The sequence below is a fragment of the Podarcis liolepis genome (genome assembly GCF_965112155.1).
Source record: "Podarcis liolepis genome assembly, chromosome: 5".
NCBI lineage: Eukaryota > Metazoa > Chordata > Lepidosauria > Squamata > Lacertidae > Podarcis > Podarcis liolepis.
The window spans coordinates 15,494,783-15,522,729 of record NC_139556.1 but is presented as its reverse complement, the minus strand read 5'-3'; the positions used below and the strand labels follow the sequence as shown (position 1 = coordinate 15,522,729).

At 46.9% G+C, this 27,947-nt stretch overlaps 1 protein-coding gene across 1 annotated transcript in view; it reads left to right on the top strand.

Annotated features, from left to right (window-relative positions):
- The first annotated feature begins 9,584 nt into the window (after positions 1-9,584).
- PKD2L1 (polycystin 2 like 1, transient receptor potential cation channel) overlaps positions 9,585-27,947 on the top strand; it is a 53,360-nt gene continuing 34,997 nt past the window's right edge. Inside the window, exons 1-2 of the mRNA XM_083502515.1 lie at positions 9,585-10,158; positions 22,538-22,651. Coding sequence (XP_083358641.1) covers positions 9,858-10,158; positions 22,538-22,651 — 415 coding nt within the window. The 5' untranslated portion in view covers positions 9,585-9,857. The remainder of the gene's footprint in view (positions 10,159-22,537; positions 22,652-27,947) is intronic.

Below are 27,947 nucleotides of genomic sequence, written 5' to 3'. Positions count from 1 at the left end.
TTAAGAATTCCTGGAGAACAGGCGAAGTCCCGGCAGACTGGAGGAGGGCAAATGTTGTCCCTATTTTCAAAAAGGGGGAAAGAGAGGACCCAAATAATTACTGCCCAGTCAGTCTGACATCAATACCAGGGAAGATTCTGGAGCAGATCATTAAGCAAACAGTCTGTGAGCACCTAGAAAGGAATGCTGTGATCACCAATAGTCAGCATGGATTTCTGAAAAATAAGTCATGTCAGACTAACCTGATGTCATTTTTTGACAGAATTACAAGCCTGGTAGATGAAGGGAACGCAGTGGATGTAGCCTACCTTGATTTCAGCAAGGCATTTGACAAGGTGCCCCATGATATTCTTGTAAAGAAGCTGGTAAAATGCGGTCTTGACTATGCTACCACTCAGTGGATTTGTAACTGGCTGACTGACCGAACCCAAAGGGTGCTCATCAATGGTTCCTCTTCATCCTGGAGAAGAGTGACTAGTGGGGTGCCACAGGGTTCTGTCTTGGGCCTGGTCTTATTCAACATCTTTATCAACGACTTGGATGATGGACTCAAGGGCATCCTGATCAAATTTGCAGATGACACCAAACTGGGAGGGGTGGCTAACACCCCAGAGGACAGGATCACACTTCAAAATGACCTTGACAGATTAGAGAACTGGGCAAAAACAAACAAGATGAATTTTAACAGGGAGAAATGTAAAGTATTGCACTTGGGCAAAAAATAAATAAATGAGAGGCACAAATACAAGATGGGTGACACCTGGCTTGAGAGCAGTACATGTGAAAAGGATCTAGGAGTCTTGGTTGACCACAAACTTGACATGAGCCAACAGTGTGACGCGGCAGCTAAAAAAGCCAATGCAATTCTGGGCTGCATCAATAGGAGTATCGCATTTAGATCAAGGGAAGTAATAGTGCCACTGTATTCTGCTCTGGTCAGACCTCACCTGGAGTACTGTGTCCAGTTCTGGGCACCACAGTTCAAGAAGGACACTGACAAACTGGAACGTGTCCAGAGGAGGGCAACCAAAATGGTCGAAGGCCTGGAAACGATGCCTTATGAGGAACGGCTAAGGGAGCTGGGCATGTTTAGCCTGGAGAAGAGGAGGTTAAGGGGTGATATGATAGCCATGTTCAAATATATCAAAGGATGTCACATAGAGGAGGGAGAAAGGTTGTTTTCTGCTGCTCCAGAGAAGCGGACACGGAGCAATGGATCCAAACTACAAGAAAGAAGATTCCACCTAAACATTAGGAAGAACTTCCTGACAGTAAGAGCTGTTTGACAGTGGAATTTGCTGCCAAGGAGTGTGGTGGAGTCTCCTACTTTGGAGGTCTTTAAGCAGAGGCTTGACAACCATATGTCAGGAGTGCTCTGATGGTGTTTCCTGCTTGGCAGGGGGTTGGACTCGATGGCCCTTGTGGTCTCTTCCAACTCTATGATTCTATGATTCTATTCTATGTGCACTTCTCTCTGAGGCCAAGTTTTCACAAACATCATTTGAGATGGTAAAACTGTTAACAGGTTGTACTTCCAACTCAATGGGCCACACATTAATTAAGCCCTTCTCATAGAAAACTAACACATCAGGAAGAACGCTATACCCTTCTCCCTGACATCTAGTCTTCTGTGTGCAAGGAATTTCAAATAATAATTATTTTAATCTGTAGGAGCATGAAATCATGTGAGCCTCCGCTATCCCCTGCCTCATCTTGCTACAACATGGGCTAGAAGAACACAAAATTCGGGGGCTGTGTTTGGAATTCTTGCGTGTCTTGAAGTAAATAAATCCACGAATCTGCAAAAACAGGATCGGGATTAAGAGTCCCTCTGTGTCTCCCAAAAGTCACATCAGAAGAAACAACTGGTGCTCTCTGTTGCACAAGGATAAGGAGGATAAATAGGACTGTTTGCAGGTGAAGTTAGCAAAGCGAAATACTTTGCTGCCACCTACTGGGGATAATTCTGTTTACTTGATATAGTGTGGACATTTGGGTTTTCCTCTACATGGGAGTTCAGTGGCGTAGCGTGGGGGGTGCAGGGGGGGCCAGCCGCACCGGGCGCAACATCTGGGGATTAGGGTTAGGGGGCGCAAATCCACGGGTTATGGGGCGCAAATCCACGGGTTAGGGGGCGCAAATTACTTGCCTTGCCCCGGGTGCTGACAACCCACGCTACGCCACTGTGGGAGTTTAACGTGGATTTGAAGTTGCTTGTGTCTCAAACTGACAGCCGCCTCACCCCCAATTAATTAAGATTTTCCTGGTCCGCAGATAATCCAATAAGGGAAGGCAATCCAATATATGGTATCTGAACATGTATGCACTGAAGCACATGGCGTGTGGGGTTATGTTTTACCTGTGCAGTGACATTTCCCTGGGTGCCATCAAGGTAGTGCCACTCTATTTTGCCTTGGTCAAGCCACACCTGCAATGCTGTGTCCAATTCTGGGCACCACAATTTAAGAAGGATGTTACCAAGCTGGAACAAGGGGAACCAAGATGACTGAGGGTCTGCAAACAAAGCCTTATGAAGAATGGTTGAAAGAGCTGGGTATGTTTAGCCTGGAAAAGAGACTGAGTGGAGATATGATAGCCATCTTCAGATATCTCAAGGGCTGTAATGTGGAGGATGGAACAAGCTTGTTTTCTTCTGCTCTGGAGGGTAGGACTCAAAAGCTACAAGAAAGGAGATTCCAACTAAATATGAGGAAGAACATTCTGACAGTAAGTGCTGTTCGGTGGTGGAACGGTCTCTCACAGGAGGTTGTGGACTTTCCTTCCTTGGAGCTTGGAAGCAGAGGCACAGATGCTTCCATTGAGATTCCTGCATCACAGGAGTTTGGACTACATGACCCTCGGGGTCCCTTCCAACTACAGTACCCCTAAACAGGAAAGTTTTCCACTCAAAAATAACAGCCACCATCTAATCCCCCTGTAAACGAATCACAAGGAGCGCTAAATAAACAGGTTATCTGGAAGTGATCAAAGTTTACAGAAGAGAGCTATGGCTTTGCCAACACACACACACACACACTTGTTGCAAGCAGAACCTGGCATGCAAAATTACTAATATAGGCATGATAACTGAAGTACCATGAGGAATGTTATTGTGCCAACCTGTTTGGCACAAACATAACAGGTGAAGGAGGCAGAGAGGACTCTATGTACCTGGCGGTTATGTGTATTGGACAGCCTTCAGTCATCAGCAAAACCATTTTCTCTCTACGTCGTAAAACCTAAGAGAATGGTGAAGACAGCAGCCATTTCCATGCCATCACTGATTTTGGGTGGGATTCAACCACATACCAGCAAAGTCAGATTCCACAACAAACCCACCTCCCAAGAAAACCAGACTTTTTGCAGACCCTTTTGTGGACCGGTGTCAGACCTTGACACCTCAAATTTCATTACTGCCCTGTTCGAGGCCAAAATCCAGAACCCCAAAAGTCTTCTGCTGCCACGAGCCAGCTGACTCTCAAAGTCAGCAGAAGACTCTTTCCTTGAAGTGTGCAGTACACTCGGGTACCTCGGGTTACAGACGCTTTAGGTTACAGACTCTGCTAACCCAGAAATAGTACCTCGGGTTAAGAACTTTGCTTCAGGGTGAGAACATAAATCACGTGGTGGCGGCGCAGCGGCACCACGAGGCCCCATTAGCTAAAGTGGCACCCCAGGTTAAGAACAGTTTCAGGTTAAGAACAGACGTCCAGAACAAATTAAGTTCTTAACCCGAGGTACCACTGTATAATTTAACTTTGAAACTGGCATAGCTGAGACATTACCCTAACACAGAACTGAACCTCAACGTTTAGCAATATTTCTTCTCTCTCTTCCTATTCAGTTCTGATCCAGACATTAACGTAACATGATTTAATAACTGGCTCAGTTACTTTGAACATATTCAGATACACATTGGTGTCATTAGCCATTATTCTTGTGGATTTCAGTTCAGTGGGAATGACTGTAACGATGAATATTTAACTAAAGAACTTTTTTAATTCCTAAAACATGCGGACGGATCCAAAGGACCATGTTTCTTCTGCTATGTCACTTCAACTGGTCCTAAAAGGACTCCTCCCTGAACAGGGTTTGTTGAAGCCTGAGAACTTGCAGTTGGAAGGGGAAATTGTAGAAGCCCACATAATTGCTTAGGCAAATGCCTGGTGATCATTGGACCTTGGCTGTTTTCACACACTAATACCACATCCTGTAGAATTCCATCTATTCTATTTTATCCGCAGAATCAGAATGGACTTCAGGAGACGCTTTTTCTGAGCAGCCTGAGCAGTCAACAACGTTATAGTTAACTGTTGTCGCTTGTCTTCATTTCTCCCACCCCACCACTCTGCTCAGAGTTGCGAAGAATATTCTTACGTTATGAGCGGTCCGTGTCGCCATTAAGAGAAGGAGGTCGGAATAGGCCAACGGATATGTGGACTGTCCCTGGATCAAATGACGTTTCTTCTTTAAGTTCTCTAAGTTCTTAACCTAGCTCAAGGTTGTCATCTGAACTAGCCAGATGTTTAACTGATTGCCAGTCCATCATTTGAAAAATAAGATTTTAGCGACGTGGGTGGGGCTGTGGGTTAAACCACAGAGCCTAGGGCTTGCCGATCAGAAGGTCAGGGTTTGAATCCCTGCAACGGGGTGAGCTCCCATTGCTCGGTCCCTGCTCCTGCCAACCTAGCAGTTCGAAAACACATCAAAGTGCAAGTAGATAAATAGGTACCGCTCCAGCGGGAAGGTAAACGGCATTTCCATGCGCTGCTCTGGTTTGCCAGAAGAGGCTTAGTCATGCTGGCCACACGACCCGGAAGCTGTACGCCGGCTCCCTCGGCCAATAAAGCGAGATGAGCGCCGCAACCACAGAGTCAGCCACAATTGGACCTAATGGTCAGGGGTCCCTTTACCTTTTACCTGCCCACAAATGGCAACTAGACATTCTATTTTGGCTACTGCAACTTTGATTTAAGGAGCCGTTTGATGGCTAGCTTACAGGTCTGAGTTTCTAACGTTGCACATGGCTTAGTGTTAGAGCGCCTGCCAGGCATGCAGAAGGCCACAGCTTCAGTACTTCATATCTCCAGGTAAGTCTGGGAGAAACACATGTCCGAAACCCTGGAGAGATGTTCTCTGTCAGTGCAGGCAATTCGGGCCTAGATGGCAGCTTCCTCTGTTCCTATGAGTTTTAACAAAGTTCTGTACAGGAAGCACTGTGGACAGTCAAAAGTGCTATACAAATGTGGAGAATTCTTATGACCAGTGAGAGAGTCTGAGGCCTCCTTGACATGCTGAAGGGAATGCAAATAAACCAGATCTCCAAGCACCCCAGGAACAAGCTGCTTCCTGTGGCTAGGATGTGCTGGGTGTTCCCTCTCTTGTGCAGTCTGGTACGTGGGTGGCACTGTGGTCTAAACCACTGAGCCTCTTGGGCTTGCCAATCGGAAGGTCAGCAGTTCGAATCCACTCGATGGGGATGAGCTCCCATTGCTTTCTCCCAGTTCCTGCCAACCTAGCAGTTCAAAAGCATACCAGCACGAGTAGATAAATAGGTACCACTGTAGCAGGGAGGTAAATGGAATTTCCATGCGCTCTGGCTTCCGTCACGGTATCCCATTGCACCAGAAGCGGTTTAGTCATGTTGGGCACATGACCCGGAAAAGCTGTCTGTGGACCAACGCTGGCTTCCTTGGCCTGAAAGCGGAGATGAGTGCTGCATCCCATAGTTGACTCTGACTGGACTTAACCATCCAGGGGTCCTTTACCTCTCATGTCCATTGCTACATCTCAGTCCTTCTTGGTGTTTGGAAAACAAGTAGCCAGGATTCCAGCCTTTCATTGGTTTCCTAACTAAGCCCTAAGGATTTCTTGGAGGCAATGCACAAAACGGTCTTGTGATATCTTACGTAAGGCAGATCTTCTTTTATGCCCTGAGCTAATGGCCCACCGGCGCTTTCACCAATAAATCAATGCCAGCGTTTTGAGATTCTCCTTTGTGGCCACCAACTGAGATGCTATCCTTCCCCCCCCTTTTTTTAACAAGTGCGCTGTTTAATTCCACAGCTTACAAAGAATAAGAAGGTCTGCCTGCCTCAAAGTATAGACAATAATGTGGGTGCCGAGGAGGGGGGCAGGGGTGAGGGGCTCCTTCCTAAACTCTGCCACGGTGATCAAAGCAATCTCATGATTGTTCAAACAAGTTCCTTCAGAGCAGGAAAACTGCAGTCATAACTCAACTTCAACTTTTGCGGCCTTGTTCCCTCCGAACAGGGCCAGCCCACCCATGAGGCAAGGTGAGGTGATGGCCTTAGGAGGCAGGATCCACAAGGGCAGCAGATCTCAGTGTCTATCTTTATCCCCCCCTTCTTCCTGATGGAACACCGCTTCTTCCCTGACAGGGAAGGAAGCGTCATTTTCTGATTTGCCTCAGGTGCCAAAATGTCTTGGGTGACTCCTTGACGTCAGATGTCAAGGAGATGCGCAACTATACAACCTTCAAAAGAAATCTGAAGGCAGCCATGTATAGGGAAGTTTAGTTATTTTTTTGTATATGCTGGATGATGTATGGAAGTGAGAGCTGGACCATAAAGAAGGCTGATCGCCGAAGATTGGATGCTTTTGAATTATGGTGCTGGAGGAGACTCTTGAGAGTCCCATGGACTGCAAGAAGATCCAACTTATCCATTCTTAAGGAAATCAGCCCTGAGTGCTCACTGGAAGGACAGATCGTGAAGCTGAGACTCCAGTACTTTGGCCACCTCATGAGAAGAGAAGACTCCTGGAAAAGACTCTGATGTTGGGAAAGATGGAGGGCACAAGGAGAAGGGGACGACAGAGGACGAGATGGTTGAACAGTGTTCTCGAAGCTACCAGCATGAGTTTGACCAAACTGCAGGAGGCAGTGGAAGACAGAAGTGCCTGGCGTGCTCAGGTCCAGGGGGTCACGAAGAATCGGACACGACTAAACGACTAAACAACAACAACAACAACATATGCTGGAAGGCACCCAGAGTGGCTGGGACAACCCAGTCAGATGGGCGAGGTACAAATAATAAAATAATTATTATCATTATTAGCCAGCTTTCCCCCCCCCCCCAAGAACTCACTGCAATTCAGTTCCGACACCTCTCAGGTGGGTACCATTGCCACTATAAGAGAACAATGGAGGCATTCATGGTGAATTCCGGCACCTCCTTTTCTAGAAAAATAGCTCCCACACCATGTATCGTGGTGGCCCTCTTAATACAGCAATGCTGTCTAAGTTTGCTCTCATACTATGACTCTCAGCCTTTAACCCTGTCCTGGAAGACTCTCCTTCTCCTGGCCCACCCACCCACTCCAATCACTCAAGCCCCCTGCTTCTAGCACCTCCCAGCTCGTCCCTTCAACAGACTCCTCTTGGGTACCCCACTATCAGGATTTGGAATCTAAGCTATTGGTGAAATTACCAGTATAGGCACGATAACCGAGGTACCACGAGGAATGTTATTGTGCCAACCTGTTTGGCACAAATATAACAGGCAAGGAGGCAGAGAGGACTCTATGTACCTGGCGGTTATGTGTATTGGACAGCCTTCAGTCATCAGCAAAACCATTTGCTCTCTATGTCGTAAACCTTAAGAGAATGGCGAAGACAGCAGCCATTCCCACGCCGTCACTGATTTGGGGTGAGATTCAACCACATACCAGCAAAGTCAGATTCCACAATAAACCCACCTCCCAAGAAAACCAGACTTTTTGCAGACCTTTTTGTGGGCCGGCGGCGGACCTTGACACCTCAAATTTCAGTGGTGCCCTGTTTGCTGTTTGATGCCAAAATCCAGAGCCCCAAAAGTCTTCTGCTGCCACGAGCCAGCTGGCTCGCAAAGTAGCGCAGCAGCAGAAGAGAAGAAGAGTTTGGATTTGATATCCTGCTTTATCACTACCCGAAGGAGTCTCAAAGCGGCTAACAATCTCCTTGCCCTTCCTCCCCCACAACAAACACTCTGTGAGGTGAGTGGGGCTGAGAGACTTCAGAGAAGTGTGACTAGTCCAAGGTTACCCAGCAGCTGCATGTGGTGGAGCGGGGAAGCAAACCTGGTTCCCCAGATTATGAGTCCACCACTCTTGACCACTACACCACACGGGCTCTCCTACCGCTCTTTCCTTGAAGTGTACAGTATAATTTAATTTTGAAACTGGCATAGCTGAGACCTTACCCTAACAGAGAACTGAACCTCAGTGTTTAGCAGTATTTCTTCTCCCTCATCCTGTTCAGCTCTGATCCAGACATTAACTTAAAATGATTTAATAACTGGCTCAGTTACTTTGAGCATATTCCGATACACATTGTGTGCAGATTGATCCACAGACTGCTCTTTGGTGTCCCACCTTCAGGATCTGGGATCTAAATCATCTTCTTCAGGGCCCTCCCTGGGGGGCTCTTAGGCAGGGGACTCCCACCACTCTTCCTCATCCAGCCAGTCCCTGACACTCTCCTAGTGCTGCCACTAGCGGGAATCTGCTTTGACCCTCCTTCCCCTCCTAGGCAAGAGGAGGAGAGGAAGGAGTTGGCTACTGGAGCCATGCTGAGCTCAGCTCCGCGCTTTGTTGTTGTTGTTTAGTCATTTAATCGTGTCCAACTCTTCGTGACCCCATGGACCAGAGCGCGCCAGGCACTCCTGTCTTCCACTGCCTCCCGCAGTTTGGTCAAACTCATGCTGGTAGCTTTGAGAACACTGTCCAACCATCTCGCCCTCTGTCGTCCACTTCTCCTTGTGCCCTCCATCTTTCCCAACATCAGGGTCTTTTCCAGGGAGTCTTCTCTTCTCATGAGGTGGCCAAAGTATTGGAGTCTCAGCTTCAGGATCTGTCCTTCCAGTGAGCACTCAGGGCTGATCGCCTTAAGAATGGATAGGTTTGATCTTCTTGCAGTCCATGGGACTCTCAAGAGTCTCCTCCAGCACCATAATTCAAAAGCATCCATTCTTCGGCGATCAGCCTTCTTTATGGTCCAGCTCTCACTTCCATACATCACTACTGGGAAAACCAGAGCTTTGACTAAAGGGACTTTTGTTGGCAAGGTGATGTCTCTGCTTTTTAAGATGCATTTGTCATTGCTTTTCTCCCAAGAAGCTCCGTGCTTTGCCTCTGTACTTTTTGGACATTGGTGGGGCCAGCCCGCACTCCCAAAATATTGGGGGCCCCCTAAAGCGCTTGTCCCCCAGGAAGTGCCACTCTTGATCCTACAATTGGCCTGTGTGTGGATTTTATATGGCCGCCGCTGTTGCTGATTAGATCCTGTTCCCAGCTTGCCATTTTGAATGCAGGAGTTCTGAAAGGCCCCAGTTCAAAGAGCGGCCTCAGAAAACAAGTCGACGTTTTGATTTACAGACCTCAAACGCTCTGCCGGCGCAGCTCTATTTAAAAAGCAGCACATTTGGGGATCTGCCAGGTGTCACTCACCATTATCGGCAACCCAAGGTGTCCAATGAACACCCGGCCTTTTCTTGCCTCCCTCCTTCCCTGGAAGCCAGGCCAAATCAGCCAATATCTTCGCCGTCTTCTGTCTCCCCACATCATGCTGGTTTTCATGGCTGTTGTTCAGAGCGAAGAAGAGATCCTCCCCTGGGTGTAGCTTTGCTCACCGAAGAATAGACCTTGCGCTTGTTCCAACAATGGTCTCTGCCTCCATTCTGTACCTGTCACCCAATGAATTGGTATAAAAGAAGGAGGCCGTTCAACAGCTGAGAGCAGAACAGAACCTATGCTCTCCCTATTGCTGACCTGAAAAACACAGAGTTTTTCTCCTCTGTGTTCCTCCAAACAAACCAGCAACTGAACTAAACAGAAACTTCGGCTCGGTTTGCCTCGCCATGAGCTCTTCCCACCTGAACAACCGAGCTGAGAGCCATTTCCAAGCCCGAGAAGAGCACGAGCTGGAAACTCTGGGGAATAAGGCATGGGACAACCCCGTATATAACGGTTCGCCTTCCTCTTCCCTGAAGATCAGGGCCATCTACAATCCCAAATCCATCTTGGAAAACCCCTATGAGAATATTGAGAAGCTGACTGACTCCCTGCCCTACCAGAAGGAGAGAGAGAAAGATGAGATGAGAGTTGGCAGGAAGAAGCCTTTCTCTGCCTGCTGCTTCTATATCTGCAAAGGCATCCGAGGTAACAGGGTGGTTGGTGGAAGCGATGGTGAGGCTTGGGTTCTAGACTCAGGAGAGGGCCAGCCATTCACGGCAACTCCACCTCCATGCAGGAGGGAAGCAAGAACGGTAACTTTTGTACAGCGATTGCTGTGGAAGTGGCTTGCAGCAAAACAGCTGCGCCTAGCACTTTTCTGTACTGCATCGGCCGTGTTGTTTGATTAACAGGATGAAAAGCAGGGATAGAGAGACAGGAAAGGAGAAGAGGGGTTATCTGAAAGCCTTTTCCAGCCGGAGAGCTTGAACCTCAGAGTTCACAACTGCTGAACTCGTAGAGGGATGCAATGCCAGTGTAATTTCCCTGAGCTCCAAACATATTATTATTATTACTATTATTAATTTAATTTAATTTAATTACCGGTAATTAAATTTTTATAACGCCCTTCATCCGAGGATCACAGGGCAGTTAGACCGAACATCACGTGTAGAAAAATAGGATAATATCAAAGATGCTTACATGGCCATGGATAGCTATAGAGCTTGGAGCTGGAGTGACCTTTATACATTTTTGCAATGACTTGAGAATGAAATATTTATTTATTGCTGCTGCTGCTTCTTTTTAATGGGGTGTGTGTGTTCTGTCCTGAATGTTGATAGAGGATTGTTACAATAACAGGAGAGGCTGATTAAAAACTTGAAGGTAGGGGGGAACTTTTCGAAAGTGTTTCTTTGAAACGAAGAGGGATACCCTCCTCCATAAACACATCCATCACTCTAATCCCACAATCTGCTACATGTGAGGTGGTCACAATGTTGTTGTATTTGCTTTATCTTGTAGTAGCTTGACTCACTTGCCTGAGCTTATACTCTCTTGGCACTTTTTTTTGTGTGGGGAGGCCCTGTGTACGTACTGTACCTTTAAAGCGTATTCAAAGCACATTATTTCCCCTCAAAGAATCCTGGGCACTGTGAGTGGTTAAGAGTTGCTGTGGATTTGAACTCGGTGAGAGGTAAATAGCAGTGCCCTAAATTCTTGAAGCACAAGAATGTGTTTTGAAAGGGATTTAAAGCTGTGTACACAGCCTTTGGTGGGGCTGGGGGAATCCAGCCAGATGGGTGGGGTATAAATAATAACATCATCATCATCATCATCATCATCATCATTATTATTATTATTAGGCGGCTACTCTATGTTTGCTGCTCTGCCAAGTCTTGAACTAGCATTGCGGAATCCCTGGTTCATATCCCATGCAGCTATGAGGCTCATTGGGTAAGCTAATCCTGGGGTCCCCACAGTGGCAATGGTGGGCATTTGTGGTATGCCCAAGAAGATCCCCTGATCCCCCCCATTTCTTTTATTATTTTTTGATTCATCTTGGGTTGCTTGGGTTTGGGGAGAGCTCTGTTTCCCCTTTCTTCGAGGGGTGGTTCTGAACACCCCCAGTTTTTCACCTGTTAAATGAGCATTGTGTGAGACGTGGAGTTTCTTAGATTTCCATACATGCCCCTGCCTCCCCCCCCAGGTTAAATAGTGCTGTTTCTCAGCCTTTGCTATCTCACAGAAAGGTACAGTGGTACCTTGGTTTAAGTACTTAATTTGTTCCAGAGGTCTGTTCTTAACCTGAAACTGTTCTTAACCTGAAGACCACTTTAGCTAATGGGGCCTCCCGCTGCTGCTGCTGCTGCTGCGCCACCGGAGCACGATTTCTGTTCTTATCTTGAAGCAAAGTTCTTAACCTGAAGCACTATTTCTGGGTTAGCGGAGTCTGTAACCTGAAGCGTATGTAACCTGAAGCGTATGTAACCTGAGGTACCACTGTATATAAAATGGACCTGACAGTCACATTTGTCTTCAAAGAGGAAACATCCCAAAAGTGGGGGGGGGCAGGGGGGCGCACTGGCGGAGGAACCGGAGTGTGGAGGGAGCAGACCATAGCTGTCAACCTTCCCTTTTTTTGCGGGAAATTCCCTTATTCCCGCTGCTTCCCGCTGCTATCCCGGATAGTTAGATATCCCATAGACTGTCCCCAGGGCAGGTGAGGCTGCTGATCCCTTACTTTCAAATCTGAAAGTTGACACCTATGGAGCGGGCCGCCTCTGGTACCCCTATTCCAGGAGGGTGCCATCGCAGCATGCCCCCCACCCCCGGACACGCACTGCGTATCCCCCAGGCGTGCTGGGTGCCACGCCCCCACAAGCAGCGCGTCACGCCCCCAGAACGCATGCCATGCCCTCGCGGGTGGCGTACCACACCCCCGGGATAAGCGCCATGCCCCCGGGAGCACCAGCCACACCCACGCCTGCTCTCCACCCCTGGTAGCGGAGCATGCAGCTTCGCCACTGGTGGGGGGGGGGTTGTTTAAAAAAAGGGAAGCAGAAATGCAAAGGGAAGAGGGTGTCAAGTCTCCCTAAAGTGCTTGGGAGATTTTTTTAAACCACAATATCAAAAGCTTGGCTTGAATGTATGCCAAAGATGAAAGAAGCTACCCCCAAGGCCAAGAGGATGCTAAAAATGAACTGAGGAGCATGTTGCTCAAAACACAAATATCAGCATCATCAACAAACACTTAATATACTCATAGCAGGAGACTAGCAGGGCTCCCCCCCCCCCAGTTCCGGCACCTCTCAGGTGGGCGCCATTGCCATTACAGTGGTGCCTCGCAAGACGAAAAGAATCCGTTCTGTGATTCTCTTCGTCTAGCGGTTTTTTCTTCTTGCGAAGCAAGCCCATTGACAGATTAGCGGATTAGCGCTATTAACGTCTTTTAGCGGCTTAGCTGCTGATCAGATCAGCTGATAAGCGACTTAGCGGCTTAGCGGCTTAGAAAAAGGGGGGGAGGGGAAAAAACCCGCAGGAACTCGCAAGACATTTAAGTCTTGTGAAGCAAGCCCATAGGAGATTCCTTTTGCGAAGCACCTCCAAAACGGAAAACTCTTTCGTCTAGCAAGTTTTCCGTATTGCGAGGCATTCGTCTTGTGGGGCACCACTGTATAAGAGAACAAGGGAGATGTTCATGGTGAGTTCCGGCACCTCTTTTTCTTGAAACTGGCTAGGAGGCAACTGGTCCTTTGAAGATGAGGGAGTCAAAGGTGTGCTCAGGGTGGATAAAGAGATTGCAGAGTGGCTGAGATGAGAAGCAGAAGTTCAGGGTCTGCCCTGGGCCCCTTGGCTCACCTGCGCAGCATCCAATGAGATCAGCAAATGGGCACACAGTCTTGTCAAATGCACCTTGTGATATGATGCAGGCTCCCTTCTAGACCCAGAGCCCATTACCAATTCAGTGCCACTGCTGCGTCAAATTCTGGTTAAATGGCAAATGTGCCGCTAAGGACTGTTTGGGCAGATTTTGTGTTTGCTTCTGATACAACAGCTCTTACATGCCTGGTCCTGCCCAGAGATTTCGGCTGTTAAGCTGCTGGCTGGTAGGGTTGTGATGTGTTGTATCATTGTATCCAAATTCCCCTGGTCTGAATAGACATAGCTTAGATAAGAGCAGTGGCGTAGCGTGGGTTGTCAGCACCCGGGGCAAGGCAAGTAATTTGCGCCCCCTAACCCGTGGATTTGCGCCCCCTAACCCTAACCCCCAGATGTTGCGCCCGGTGCGGCCGGGCCCCCCTGCACCCCTCACGCTACGCCACTGGATAAGAGAGGGCAATGGTAGACCCTTGAGTTTGAATGCAGGGATCCAAATCATCATCAATTGTTGTTGTTGTTGTTGTTGTTGTTGTTGTTGTTGTTGTTGTTGTTGTTGTGTGGCTTCCAACAAAATATTAAAAATACAATAAAACACCAAACATTTAAAACCTTCCCTAAACAGGGCTGCCTTCAGATGTCTTCTCAAAGTCAGATACAGTGGTACCTCGGGTTACATATGCTTCAGGTTACAGACTCCGCTAACCCCGAAATTGTGCTTCAGGTTAAGAACTTTGCTTCAGGATGAGAACAGAAATCGTGCGGCGCGGCAGCAGCAGGAGACCCCATTAGCTAAAGTGGTGCTTCAGGTTAAGTACAGTTTCAGGTACAGACCTCCGGAACGAATTAAGTACTTAACCCGAGGTACCACTGTAGTTGTTTATTTCCTTGACATCTGATGGGAGGGCGTTCCACAGGGTGGGCGCCACTACTTAGAAGGCCCTCTGCCTGGTTCCCCGTAACGCTTCAAATGAAGCCATTAGAGGCCTGGGATTAACTAATTTGTGGATAAACTGAAGAAAATATCCCCCCAGCCCACCCCGAACAGCTATTTAAAAATCAACACCATTCTGTAACATTTCAAATTTAAATTCTGAGTGGAAAGTTTTGAGTTTTGAACTTGGTTTTTGAATGTTACATCAACTGTACTGTAAAACTGGAGTGCTTTGTGTTTGTTGACTTAACAGTGCTCTTGTACTGTAAAAGAAAGAAAAGAAACCACTTAAAGTCCTTCCCATGGTTGTTGTTGTTTAGTAGTTTAGTCCGAATCATTGTGACCCCATGGACCAGAGCACACCAGGCATATCCCTGCTCTGCTCTGGTTCGCCAGAAGCGGCTTGGTCATGCTGGCCACATGACCCGGAAGCTGTACGCCGGCTCCCTTGGCCAATAAAGCGAGATGAGCGTCGCAACCCCAGAGTCAGCCACAACTGGACCTAATGGTCAGGGGCCCCTTTACCTTTACCTTTACTCAGAGGCAAAGTCGCTCTGAAAAGTTTTCATAGCTTTTCGACAGCCTGTACAGCTGTTCCACTAACATATTTAGATGTAGTTTATTAATACTTGGACCAGAAGCCATTCACATATAAGATAAATGAATACAGTATAGATACTGCATAAAACCACCTTGCTGCCTCGATTCATACATAAAACCTACATCTCTGCGATACTACACAAGTCACATGTAACATCTATAGAATGTACAGACTGAAAGGGTAAAATTTAATACAGAAAAAAGAGATTAATTATGAACAGATATTGAGGTTCAATAAGAGCATCCCCCCAAGCAGCTGACTGCAAACTCCTCAATAACTCTTGCCCAGATTTTTATTGCTGCTAGGGCAAAAAGAGGGTTACCCTGCAATCGGAGGTAGGAAATCTTTTCTGGAATGGTGTTGGCATATAGATGAGGCAGAACAGGTCCCAGAAATTTGGTTCTTGGTTCAGAGTAAAGTGAACCAAAGAACAAATAGTGTGGCAGATCCTCAGTTTCTGGGGCCCTGCGTATACGCAAGGGGAGCGCCAAGGAGGTATGAGAATATCTGCCGCCGATCCTAGCTGTGGACATCGTTTGGAAACGAAGGGCTGCAAATTCTTGCTTCAGCTTTGGAAATGTATGGCGGGGGTGGAGGTGGGGATCATGCCTGGGAAAAGATGGAAGGACAATGCAGAAAAAGTCAGCTAGATTCTCTGTAACATTGAGAGAACAAGGGGTGACAATGGAAGCTACTGTAGCAGACACTGTCAGCTGTATATTGTGACGTGGCGCCACTATCACTGAGCAGTGTAAGATTTCAGGGTCCAGGGTTCGTGCTTCCTTTGGAAATAAGGCACAGCAGATACAATGGTGTCTTTATGATATGTGGTTTATTTCTACATATATACAACCTGGGCTTATGGTGGAAGGGCTTCCAGCATTACACTCCAAGAGAGTCTTGTTTCTCCCGTAGTTGCCTTGGATTCAAACTATCAGCTCAAATGGTGCTCTGATCACTGCCGCCGCCGCCTTCAGCTTGACGTGTTTAACAGGCTGAAACGATTTTCCCTCCTGCTCACATCAAGCAAAAACTGCCAAACTGAAACACTGCTACTGGCCTTTGTTCTTCTAGCTAGCCCAGAGCTCTGGGTCCAGTGGAGAGGCTTTTCCGTGTGGGTGACTTCCTTGATTTTCTTCTCAATTTTGCTAGGCTCTAAAATGCAATAAGCAAACCAAGCTACTTTACATGGTCGTGGTAAGCATCAAAGAAAGCTGGCAATGTCCCCTGTCTTGGCCAGGAAGGGCAGGATTAAGACAGGCCCAATAAACAACCTTCGAGACATCTTGGAACAAATTGCTCAGTACTGAGCCAGGCACTAAGAAACAGGTCACAAGGCAGAGGGCCACAGCTAAACAGCATACCTCCATTTCACAGAGCTAAGAAACTTCCAAGGCTTGACACAGGCTATGTCCTAGTCTTCATTAAGATGATAAATGAGCCGTTGCTAAAACCTTAGCCTAGCGTTGGTTGGAGCTGGAGTCTGATGGGACCTGGAAAGTACCTAGTGTAGTGTGGTGTAGTGGTTGGAGTGCTTGCCTAGGACCTGGCAAGAGCAGGGTTCAAATCCCCGCTCAGCCATGAAATTCACTGGGTGGCCTTGGGCTAGTCACAGTCTCTGAGCCTAACCTACCTCACACAGATCTTATGTGGATAAAATGGGGAGGAAGAAACTATGTATGCTATGTATGAGATGGATGTGATAGACATATAATAATTGTATTGTTTATATGGTACCCATCTGATTGGGTTGCCTCAACTACTCTGGGCGGCTCCCATTAGTCCTTGTGGGTTGAACACTGCGGCTCCAGGTTAGATGTGACTGATTATCAGTACAGATTATATTAGACTCAGAGCCATCTTTCCCATAAGGCCTAGTGGTGCGTCACGCCAGGGCGCCGGCCTCTCAGGGGTGCTCCAGCGAGTCAGGTTCAAAGACATCCGCCCTCCCTGGTTGTATTCAATATAATGATGGAGACTCTCAGCTTGAATAGAACCATCGGTCTTCGGATTTCCCTTGATCGTCCCCAAAAGCAGAACTGAACTTGGTTTTCTAGGAAGGTGTCAGAGCCATTCCACTGCCCGGAAATGGTTTTCTTTCTACGTAGGTTTCACCTGTAAATTACAAAGCAATTTCAGGGCATGACTCCAGCTCCCTTGGCTCGAGGAATGACCTTGGCTGACACTTGTGCTCTTACTGAGACAGTGGTTATGGATTCCCTGAAACACAGAGAGATGGCAAGGAAAAAGTTGCTCCAACGTTCGTCCTCTGGTTACTGGAGCGTTGTCCAACCTGGGGGAAAGTGGCAATTCGGGTGCCGCAGGGTTCTGTCCTGGGCCCATTGTTGTTCAGTGTCTTTGTAAAAAAACACTTTGAGGAAGGAACTGAGGGAACGCTTATCAAATTTCATCCGAATTATAGTCCTCCGATATATCCAAAGTCTTCGGAACATTGCAAGTGTTATTCAAAGGCTGCCCAAGTGTTTACAGTATTCTTTTAAACACAATCTATATTTGTCCCATTCTCGATTGAAGTTTTGATCCTCCTGATTTCTGATTCTTCCAGTCAATCTGGCCATCTCTGCGTAGTCCAATAATTTCATCTGCCGGTCTGCCATTGTCAGCGTCTTGTCCTCTTTCCATCACTGAGCAAGCAGCATCCTTGCAGCTGTAGCTGCATACATGAACAGTCTTCTCAAATCCTTCGGTATATTTGCACCTAAAATTCCTAAGAGAAAGGCTTCTGGTCTTTTGGCAAAGGTTATTTTAAACATTTTTTTTAATTCATTGTATATCATTTCCCAGAATCCCTTTATCTTTTTACAGTTCCACCACATATGATAAAAGATGCCCTTAAAGAGGTCAATTTTCATTGGGTTGTGATGAGCCCCTCACCCAGTTGATGTAAGCATCAGATTTTACTAATAAACACACACACATGCACACACTGATTAAAAGTTACCACAGTTTTTTCAGCATACCTCTGCTCTTAGGGAAGACAAAAACTTTGAAACAAAATTAGGTCAGGGACTAAGGTAAAGGTAAAGGGACCCCTGACCATTAGGTCCAGTCGTGGCCGACTCTGGGGTTGCGGTGCTCATCTTGCTTTACTGGCCAAGGGAGCCGGCGTACAGGTTCCGGGTCATGTGGCCAGCATGACTAAGCCACTTCTGGTGAACCAGAGAGGCACACAGAAATCCCGTTTACCATTCCGCCAGAACGGTACCTATTTATCTACTTGCACTTTGACGTGCTTTCGAACTGCTAGGTTGGCAGGAGCAGGGACCGAGCAACAGGAGCAAACCCCGTAGCGGGGATTCGAACCGCCGACCTTCTGATCGGCAAGTCCTAGGCTCCACAGCACCACCCACGTCCCTTTAAGGTCAGGGATTGTTCGGCTGCAAATCCCATATATACATACACACTTTATTGGAAGTGAATGCTACTCTGCACAGCAAAACTTAACTTCTGACTAAACATGCAGAAGGTTGGCTTGCATGCTATGCTAATATCTCCTCCTTCATTTTGTAAAACCGAACAGGTTTAGTAACAAATGTGGTGGCTTCAGCTTTCGGAAACCGGAGCTCACTTTGCATCAGATAGGTGTCGTAATCTGGAATGTTTCCTAGAAATATATCCCTGGGCACAGGTGTGTAGAAAACGAAACTGTAACGTATTATTAAACTTTGCAGACCATTCCATGCATCTTGCTTTTATTTCTAAGCCGCCCTGAGTCTCTGTCAAGGGAAATTAATATTATAGGTAATAGTGAGCACTCAGGGCTGATTTCCTTAAGAATGGATAGGTTTGATCTTCTTGCAGTCCATGGGACTCTCAAGAGTCTCCTCCAGCACCAGAATTCAAAAGCATCAGTTCTTTGGCTTTTGTGAAGTATTCTTTGCACAAAATACTTTTGTGAAGTATTCTCTGCATTTCCCCCATGCTTTTTGAAACTCTTGTCTAGCGTGATCTCTAATTGTCTCTGTTAATCTAGCCAGTTCAATATACTCTAACAGTTTGTCTTGCCATTCCTTTTTTGTTGGCACAGTTTCTTTTTTCCAGTTTTTAGCAATTAGGATCCTTGCCGCTCCTGTGGCATAGAGGAATATTTTCTGATCTTCTCTTGTTATACCTGTGTCCATTATCCCTGATATTAACAGTCTTGTGCTCTACCAGCTGAGCCCACACATAGCTCACGGCCAGATATTCTCCCACCCCTGACAGATTTGGTAAAAAGAAAAAGAAAAAGGGTCTGTAGGGAATCAGAAACGCAGTGGGACCAGTACAGGATATATATTTTACTGGAACAATTCATAATGCAAGGAAACTATTTTCAGGGTGGCTTATAAATACAGTCATACCTTGGAAGTCAAACGGAATCAGTTTGACTTCCAAAACATTCAGAAACCAAAGCACAGCTTCTGATTGGCTGCAGGAAGCTCCTGCAGCCAATCAGAAGCCGCAGAAGCCGTGTCAGACATTCGGGTTCCAAAGAACATTCGCAAACCGGAACACTCCCTTCCGGGTTTGCGGCGTTTGGGAGCCAAAACGCTCGGGACTCGCAAGGCATTTCAGATCCAAGGTATGACTGTAAAGCGATAAAATGCAACCCAACTTCCTGATCAAATAGCACCCGTGAAATCCAAAAGGCAACAGATAAAAGAAAGTTGCATGAACGTTGGTCTGATAAAACTGAGATATGAAAGACCTGGAGAAATGAGAAGGGATATTTGTCTGGTGCCACCGTAGGCTCAGGCAGCAATCTTCACGAGAAGCGTGACTCTTTCTTTCTTTCTTTCTTTCTTTCTTTCTTTCTTTCTTTCTTTCTTTTTTTCTTGGCACAATTGTTCAGGTGCAGTTTAAGACAGAAAGGAAAACAACAAGAACATAATCCCCCCATAAATTCTGCAAATAATAGGCAACTGATACACTAACAAGGATGATCGTGAGAAATCATTATGTATTAAAAATAGACAGAAAAGTCAAGGGTAGGGGAAAATCCCACCACCACTTTTAAATACAATATCCCTAAGCCAGAAACCCTTGAGCCCAACTAGTAGCCTTGCGAATACTAGTAGAGTTTTTAACACTGCACGATGCGCAACACATTTTTTTATCATACCAGACTGAATCCAGATGGGAATGTGCATTCAGAAACATGTTTATTTGTTCATGTGGATCCACATAGCTGATTGAGGGTTATTACTTGCGAGTGAACCCAATGTCTTTCATCTCTCACAGATACCAATAGATTGAATTAATGAATTAAAGACTCATTACCCTGTCCTTCTAAACAGGGATGTGGGTGGTGCTGTGGGTTAAACCACAGAGCCTAGGACTTGCCGATCAGAAGGTTGGCGGTTCGAATCCCCGTGACGGGGTGAGCTCCCATTGCTCAGTCCCTGCTCCTGCCAACCTAGCAGTTTGAAAGCACTCTTAAGTGCAAGTAGATAAATAGGTACCACTCCGGCGGGAAGGTAAACAGCGTTTCTGTGCGCTGCTCTGGTTTGCCAGAAGCGGCTTAGTCATGCTGGCCACATGACCCGGAACCTGTACGCCGGCTCCCTCGGCCAATAAAGCGAGATGAGCACCACAACCCCAGAGTCGGTCACGACTGGACCTAATGGTCAGGGGTCCCTTTACCTTTACCTTAGTCCCTGTCCTTCTAGACAATGGACTAAAATCAGAAACCCTGCCTTAATTCTGATGGTGGCAGTGAGGAGAGGCCTCCAGAGGCTATCTCAACACAGAGACAGACTTGTGTCGTGATAAAGAAGCTTTTGCAGCGCGAGTATGAAGGAGGAAAAAGCTTCTCTTGCACAATATATTAGCATTCCCTAGTACAGAACACTTTGTTCTGTTCTGTACTTAGTGCTTTTGATTAGGGGTGTGCAGCAATATCCATCACAGATGGTTGATAGCAGGTGTCGTTAGAGCTGAACCACTTGAGACTATATTAAAGGAATGGAAGCCCTTAGGCTATTGATGTCAGTACACCTACTCGGCTTTTAAGTGGGGGAGTCACATGCACACCAGATCAAAGTTTAAGTAGGAAGAAGAAGAAGAAGGCAACGAAGAAGCCATTAATGGTCTGACCTATCTCATCAGCTTATTAGCTGATGAAATAGCGACTTGATGAAAGAAAACAATGTTCAAACGGAGCCCAGCCCATATTCTTAGGCTCAGGTTTGGCACCACTGGGAGCACCAAAGAGCATTTGATTTGAATCTGGAATGGCAGCCGAGCGCATGAGCTCCGTCAGGCTACCTCAGTGGAAGGGGTGGGGAGCAGAATGCGTCCCGTCAGCTCGGCCAAAAGGACACTCGCCTGGGCCCTGGTTAGTTGCATCATTGTGGCTTACCCGGATGTAGACCGGGTGAGACCAGCACGGTGCTAACACAGCAGCAGAGCCAATCGCTCCCACCAGTGTCCTCGCATTGCACTGACCTCACTGTCAGGAGGAGTGGGGATGCTCTGCCATACTGACTGCTACTGGTTTCCACTCTGGCTGGTCATTATAAGAACCGCTATTTAATTTAGAAGAGCTGGTTCCTATAGACTCACACACACTGGTCAGCTTCCATTTTGACTTGAAATGTTTGTTTTGGGCTTCTCAGAAGTACGTAAAGACAAGAAACAGGCAGGGGAGCACCGCCCTGCAATGGCGTTCTCCTTAGAGGGGCCGGAACTGTGCTCCGGCTGAAAAAAGCCCTGCTTCTGACTACAACATACCAAAGCCAAGTAATTGTGCTTTATTCTGTAAAGACAGCACCCTTGAAGAGTAAATGAGATACAAGGAAGGTGCTTAAACAAACCACTCCAGTATCCTCCTCTATTCAGCATTAGAATAGCAGTAACAAGAAGTTTCTCTTGGGGAGTTGCTGCTCTGGTAGGGGGCCCCTTTTTCAAATCCCAGATGGGGGGGTCAGCATTCCATCTTTGGATTGTTTGGCAACAGTGTTGAAGTGATTATGTGTCCTTAGCAAAGGTGCTGCCTGCTAAGTGCTGAAGCCTTAGAGTTGCCTCTGCATTTTGTTTTATAACTTTCTGTTGTTGCCGTTTAGTCGTCTCAGTCGGGTTCAACTCTCCGTGACCCCATGAACCAGAGCATGCCTTGGAAACACTCACTTTCTTCTCAAAGCTTCTCCTTTTTTATGTCCATGGAGTTTTCTTGGCAAAATACTGGAGTGGTTTGCCAGTTCCTTCTCCAGGTGGATCACATTTAGTCTAAACTCTCGGCTATGACCTGTCCGTCTTGGGTGGCCCTGCACGGCATCATAGCTCATAGCTTCTCTGAGTTATTCAAGCCCCTTTGCCACAACAAGGCAGTGATCCATGAAGGGGCTAACTTTCTTTAAAAGTGACTAATTACCTTACAAGAAAGAAAGAAAGAAAGAAAGAAAGAAAGAAAGAAAGAAAGAAAGAAAGAAAGAAAGAAAGAAAGAAAGAAAAGAATCTGGGGCCCTTGCTGGGCTAGGGCCTGTCATACATACATCCCCAGTATTTCCTGTGAGCAGCCCTGAAATCTTCCCCCCTTCACTCAGTTTTCCTGGGGTTGTACTGCTCACATCAGATGAAGCACTCTGGGGCAATTGTGCTTTGGATTAGCACCTAAAATAGGTGAATACAGAAGCACGTTTATTCACTTCTTTCCCTTTTCTCTCTCTTTGCAGGACTTTGGGGCACCACACTAACGGAAAACACTGCCGAGAACCGAGAGCTTTACGTAAAGACCACACTGCGCGAACTGTTGGTCTACATTGTATTCTTGGTGGATATCTGTTTATGTAAGTTTGCCTGGGCTGCTTTTCCTTTTTATTATTCATGTGGTTGGTTCCAACCCAACGAGGGACAAATATTCTTATAGATGGCTTGTGTTGGTTCATTACACTTGCATCCTGCCTTTCGACAAGGTGGCTTTTGAAAAGACGAGTTCTACATGCAGCAGCAAACTGGGCCCCGAGGATAAGGAGCCAGAGATACTGTAGTCTACTGGGACCTAGTTCCCTTGTTGTTGTTGTTTAGTCGTTTAGTCGTGTCCGATTCTTCGTGACCCCATGGGCCAGAGCACACCAGGCACTCCTGTCTTCCACTGCTCCTGCAGTTTGGTCAAACTCATGTTCGTAGTTTGAGAACACTGTCCAGCCATCTCGTCCTCTGTCGTCCCCTTCTCCTTGTGCCCTCCATCTTCCCCAACATCAGGGTCTTTTCCAGGGAGTCTTCTCTTCTCATGAGGTGGCCAATGTATTGGAGCCTCAGCTTCAAGACCTGTCCTTCCAGTGAGCACTCAGGGCTGATTTCCTTAAGAATGGATAGGTTTGATCTTCTTGCAGTCCATGGGACTCTCAAGAGTCTCCTCCAGACCATAATTCAAAAGCATCAATTCTTCAGCAATCAACCTTCTTTATGGTCCAGCTCTCCCTTATCAGGTGTTTGTGGCCAGGTTCTGGTGCTTGTTCCTGAGGCTGGGTGTTTGGGACAGAACAGGAACCCGATTGGCATGCTGTCCCCTTCATTGCCCCAAAGCAGTGAGACTTCCCACTGGGACACCCTTGTTGACAGTAGCTCAGAACTTCATGACCTCCATGGTAACCATGGGGCTGTCTCAAATGATGCCAAACCCACAAGCTTTGAACTTGGCTTCCTGGATTGGATTGTGGTAAGAGAAAGCAATGGTGCCTTCTTGGTATCCCCTCCTTCCTCTCCTGCCCACAAATTCATTGGTTCTTCTAGGGTAAGGTTACCAGATGTCCCCATTTCCTGGGGACAGTCCCTGGATTTACAAATCAGTCCCCATACAAAATCCTATCATTCCTACTGAAGTGGAAAAGTGTCCCCAGATTCATTGAAAAGCAATCTGGTAACCTTATTCTAGGGCAGTGTTCCCCAAACTTGGGTCTCCAGCTGTTTTTGGACTACAATTCCCATCATCCCTAGCTAGCAGACAAGTGGTCAGGGATGATGGGAATTGTAGTCCAAAACCAGCTGCAGACCCAAGTCTGGGGGACACTGTTGTAGTGGAAGGAACGACCCATTCTCATTTCGTAGGAACGTCCACATTTTATTGCAGCTACTCGGAATTTGACAAGCGTGGTTAGAACTTCCACAACACCCTGATGTTTTCCCCCCTTTCCATCGCAAAGAACTGTGCAGGAAGGATGGTCTGAACGATAACATAGATGGCCGTTCCTATTGTGCTCTCTGGGTAGATTTAATGCAGCTGTGTGCCAAATACTAAGCCACTTTGTGTGGGCACAACAATGGCTGTTTGTTTTGGGAAGATTTATTGTTATCTCAAAGGTGCACCTGTGATGTCTCATAGGGCAACAGATTATATTTCATGCACTTCACGGCAGAACAGGTATGGCATTAATAGTTATCACTTGCAAACAGGGGGACAAAGCTCAAATCACTCTTCCCATGCAGTAATGATGTTCTGACCTGGGCAAAAGAGGAGCTTTCAAAATTTGTTGTTTGTGTAGGAGGCCTATCGAGTTTTCCCCCCACTGAGAATCCTGCCATTGACGTTGCAGCTTAGGCAGCGCTGACGTCTCTCTGAGTGTATGCATGCATGTGATAAGTTTGATCCCGCTCTTAGCGGAGCAAGCACAACCTGACCCCTTTGCTGAATGGATGAGGCACTTGTCCAAGGCGCTAGGACTGGTTAAAATGGCAATGACAATCCCAAACCATGTTTAGGGCCATAATTCCTGATGATTTCTTGTCACACAAGCCCTTCACGTGTGAAAGAAAAACTTTCACTGCTGCTATATGATTGAGGGGACGTGGGTGGCGCTGTGGGTTAAACCACAGAGCCTAGGACTTGCCGATCAGAAGGTCGGTGGTTCGAATCCCCACGACAGGGTGAGCTCCCGTTGCTCGGTCCCTGCTCCTGCCCACCTAGCAGTTCGAAAGCACTCTTAAGTGCAAGTAGATAAATAGGTACCGCTCCGGCAGGAAGGTAAATGGCGTTTCCATGCGCTGGTCTGGTTCGCCAGAAGCAGCTTAGTCATGCTGGCCACATGACCCGGAAGCTGTACGCCGGCTCCCTTGGCCAATAAAGCGAGATGAGCGCCGCAACCCCAGAGTTGGTCACAACTGGACCTGATGGTCAGGGGTACCTTTACCTTTACTTATATGTTTAAGGGTGAAGCTTCTTACCTCCCATTTTGGTGTAGATCAGAGCTTTCCAAACTGTGCGTTGTGGCAAGTTAGTGTGTCGGCTGCAGTGTGTAGGGCACGGGTAGGCAAACTAAGGCCCGGCAGCCGGATCCGGCCCAATTGCCTTCTAAATCCGGCCCGCGGACGGTCCAGGAATCATCGTCTTTTTACATGAGTAGAATGTGTCTTTTTATTTAAAATGCATCTCTGGGATATTTGTGGGTCATAGAAATTCAATCATTCCCCCCCCCCAAAAAAAATATAGTTTGGCCCCCCACAAGGTCTGAGGGACAGTGGACCGTCCCCCTGCTGAAAAGGTTTGCTGACCCCTGGTGTAAGGTGTGTCACACGTTCCTCCCCGAGCTCCTCCCAGGGCTGGGAAGGGGTTAATTTAACCTCTGGTTTGCCAGTAAAACTGAATTGCTGTGTTGCAAAATGATGCATGTGTAAGGAGTCTGTCACCAACACGAAAAGTTTGGAAATCTCTGGAGTAGCCGATATCCAGATCGGTTTCTTCAGAGATGCAACCGTTTCCCCAAATGTAGCCCAAACCCATGCTATGTGGAGATCTGTGACCTTGAAAATTACCTCCAAGGCTGTGTTTTGAGAGTAGCAGCCACCGTCTTCCAGTGGTGTAGCGTGGGTTGCTGGTGGCCGGGGTGGGGCAAGTGTTATGTACTGAAGTTCTCACCCTGGGCCAGCAAGGGGGGGGGTACTGTAGATAGTTTTCACTCAGGTCCACATATGCAAATAAGGGATTGAAAGGGACGTTCAGTGATTGGATAGTTACAGAAAATGGTTACTGTTGCATTCTAGTAGAGCTCTATATAAGCAGGCTGGCTGAACCCTTCAGTTCTGTTCTGTTCTGGCCTGTGAATAAACAAGAGCTGTTTGAAGAATCGCTGTGTCGTCTGACATGTTCACCCACAACTTAACAGCAAGTGTTGCATCCCTGTGATGGACTGGGCAGCTGGGGTGGGGGGCGCATGCTGGGGGGTGCATGGAGGGTGAACGGAGCCTACCTCCAACAGATTTGTCCTTGCCCGTTGCCTCTATCCCACCTGCCCACTAGACAAACCCACCAGCTGCCATGCCTCAGCTGTTGTGCGGGCGCCTGATTGCATCCCCTCAAAAATGTGTGCCTGGGGCCACGGCCTCCCTGGCTCCCCCCACCATGCTATGCCTCTGCGTCTTGTTGTGAAGGAATGGGTTTCCCAAACCCAAAACTGACTGTGCAGGCATTTTTAAACTGCACCAAAATCCCCATTTCTCCTTAGCTAAAATGCATAAACTTTAGCCGTTGAGCAAATGCAAAACAAGAACACAGCTCTCTCCCTTATCAGTTTGACGGCAAGACTGGCCTTGACTTTACCAGTAGAACAGACACAGACATATCTTATGTTCTGACCACAAATGACGGGGAGACCCAAGTCTGGGACTAACGCCAGAGCATGTTCTCGGAAGTAGTGACCTTTTGCTCCAAGATAGGAGTAGGAACAGGAATATCCTTTTATGGTCAGGAGTGCAGGAAGGAAATCCCTTTTATGGTTGAGAGTACCAGAGCAGGAACATATGTGATGTGGTTGGAAGGAGGGAGAGGGTGCCTGGAGGATATAAATACTGCATGAAACTTGTCATTTCTTTGGACTTGCTGTGGACTAATCATGCAAGTGCCTTCTGCTATCCGGAGAGCAGAATAAACTCTTTCTTTGAACCAACTCGGTGTCATTTTGACTTCCTTCCTCCTGTCCCAGAGCAACGCAGACCCAATCAGTGAACTCCAATAAGGCTACAGTTGCTACCCTCTGTACAACTGACCTGGCTTGGGAGCCTGATTTGAACAGGCCAATACGAGAAGCAAATAACTATGGCTGCCCTACTCTAAAGCCTGTGAATCGGATGAGTCAGGAGGACATTGGGAAATGCCTGTGTTTGAGGCCTCCAACACCAGCCTCAGATAGGATCTACTATTTCTATGGGTTAGTCTCCACTCAGGGGAAAAAGACAAGGACTCCTACTGGTCACAGGGCTCAGAGCTCATGCCCTTGTTCTCTCCCCCCCCCAATAATATTTATTATTTTCCATACATAAACATAACAGAAGAAAAAGTTAACAATAACAAAGAAAAGGGGGGGAATGAAATGGAAAAAAGAAAAAAGAATATAAAACATAAAATACAACAAATCACCACATAAACTAACACTTAATTAGAATCCATCTTCATAAACATATTATTTGGCTTCCTCAAATCTCTTCCATCTGAGTTTCTTAGTATTTATATATAGCAGTTTCCAGTATCATTATTTCATAAAACCATATCACAATCATAATCATATTTCCTAATTTTTCTTATCGTACATTTTCTTTTTTATATATATGTAATCCCAATTAAATCCTAGGCGTAATAGATGCTTTCAAGTGATTACATATCTTTAATATTACAATATATATTCAAATAGTCTTTGAATTTCTGCCAGTCTTCTCGTTGTTCCTCTTCTTTCTGGTCATGGATTCTCCCGGTGAGATCAGCCAGCTCCATAAACTCCATTATCTTCATCTGCCATTCTTCTACCGTTGGTAGTTCTTGTGTTTTCCATTTTTTGGCTAGTAAAATCCGTGCAGCAGTTGTGGCATACAAAAATACTTTTACATCACACACCCCCTTGTTCTGTGCCTAGACAGGCCCAAGTAGTTTTCAACTTGCCCCACAATTTCTAGGCTTCGAGCAATTGCCGTTTGTTCCAGTTCAGCACTCAAAGTCGGCTTTCCCCGCAGAAATCGGCAAGGCAAATGGAGGTGCTGTTAAGCCCACAGTCGTAGCTTCGAATGAGGGGGGCAGGGACAGAATAGGGGCTGAAATTAAGCTGAAGAGGTATTTCAGATCAAGGGTGCCAACTTGAATAAAATATTGTGGGGGCCAAG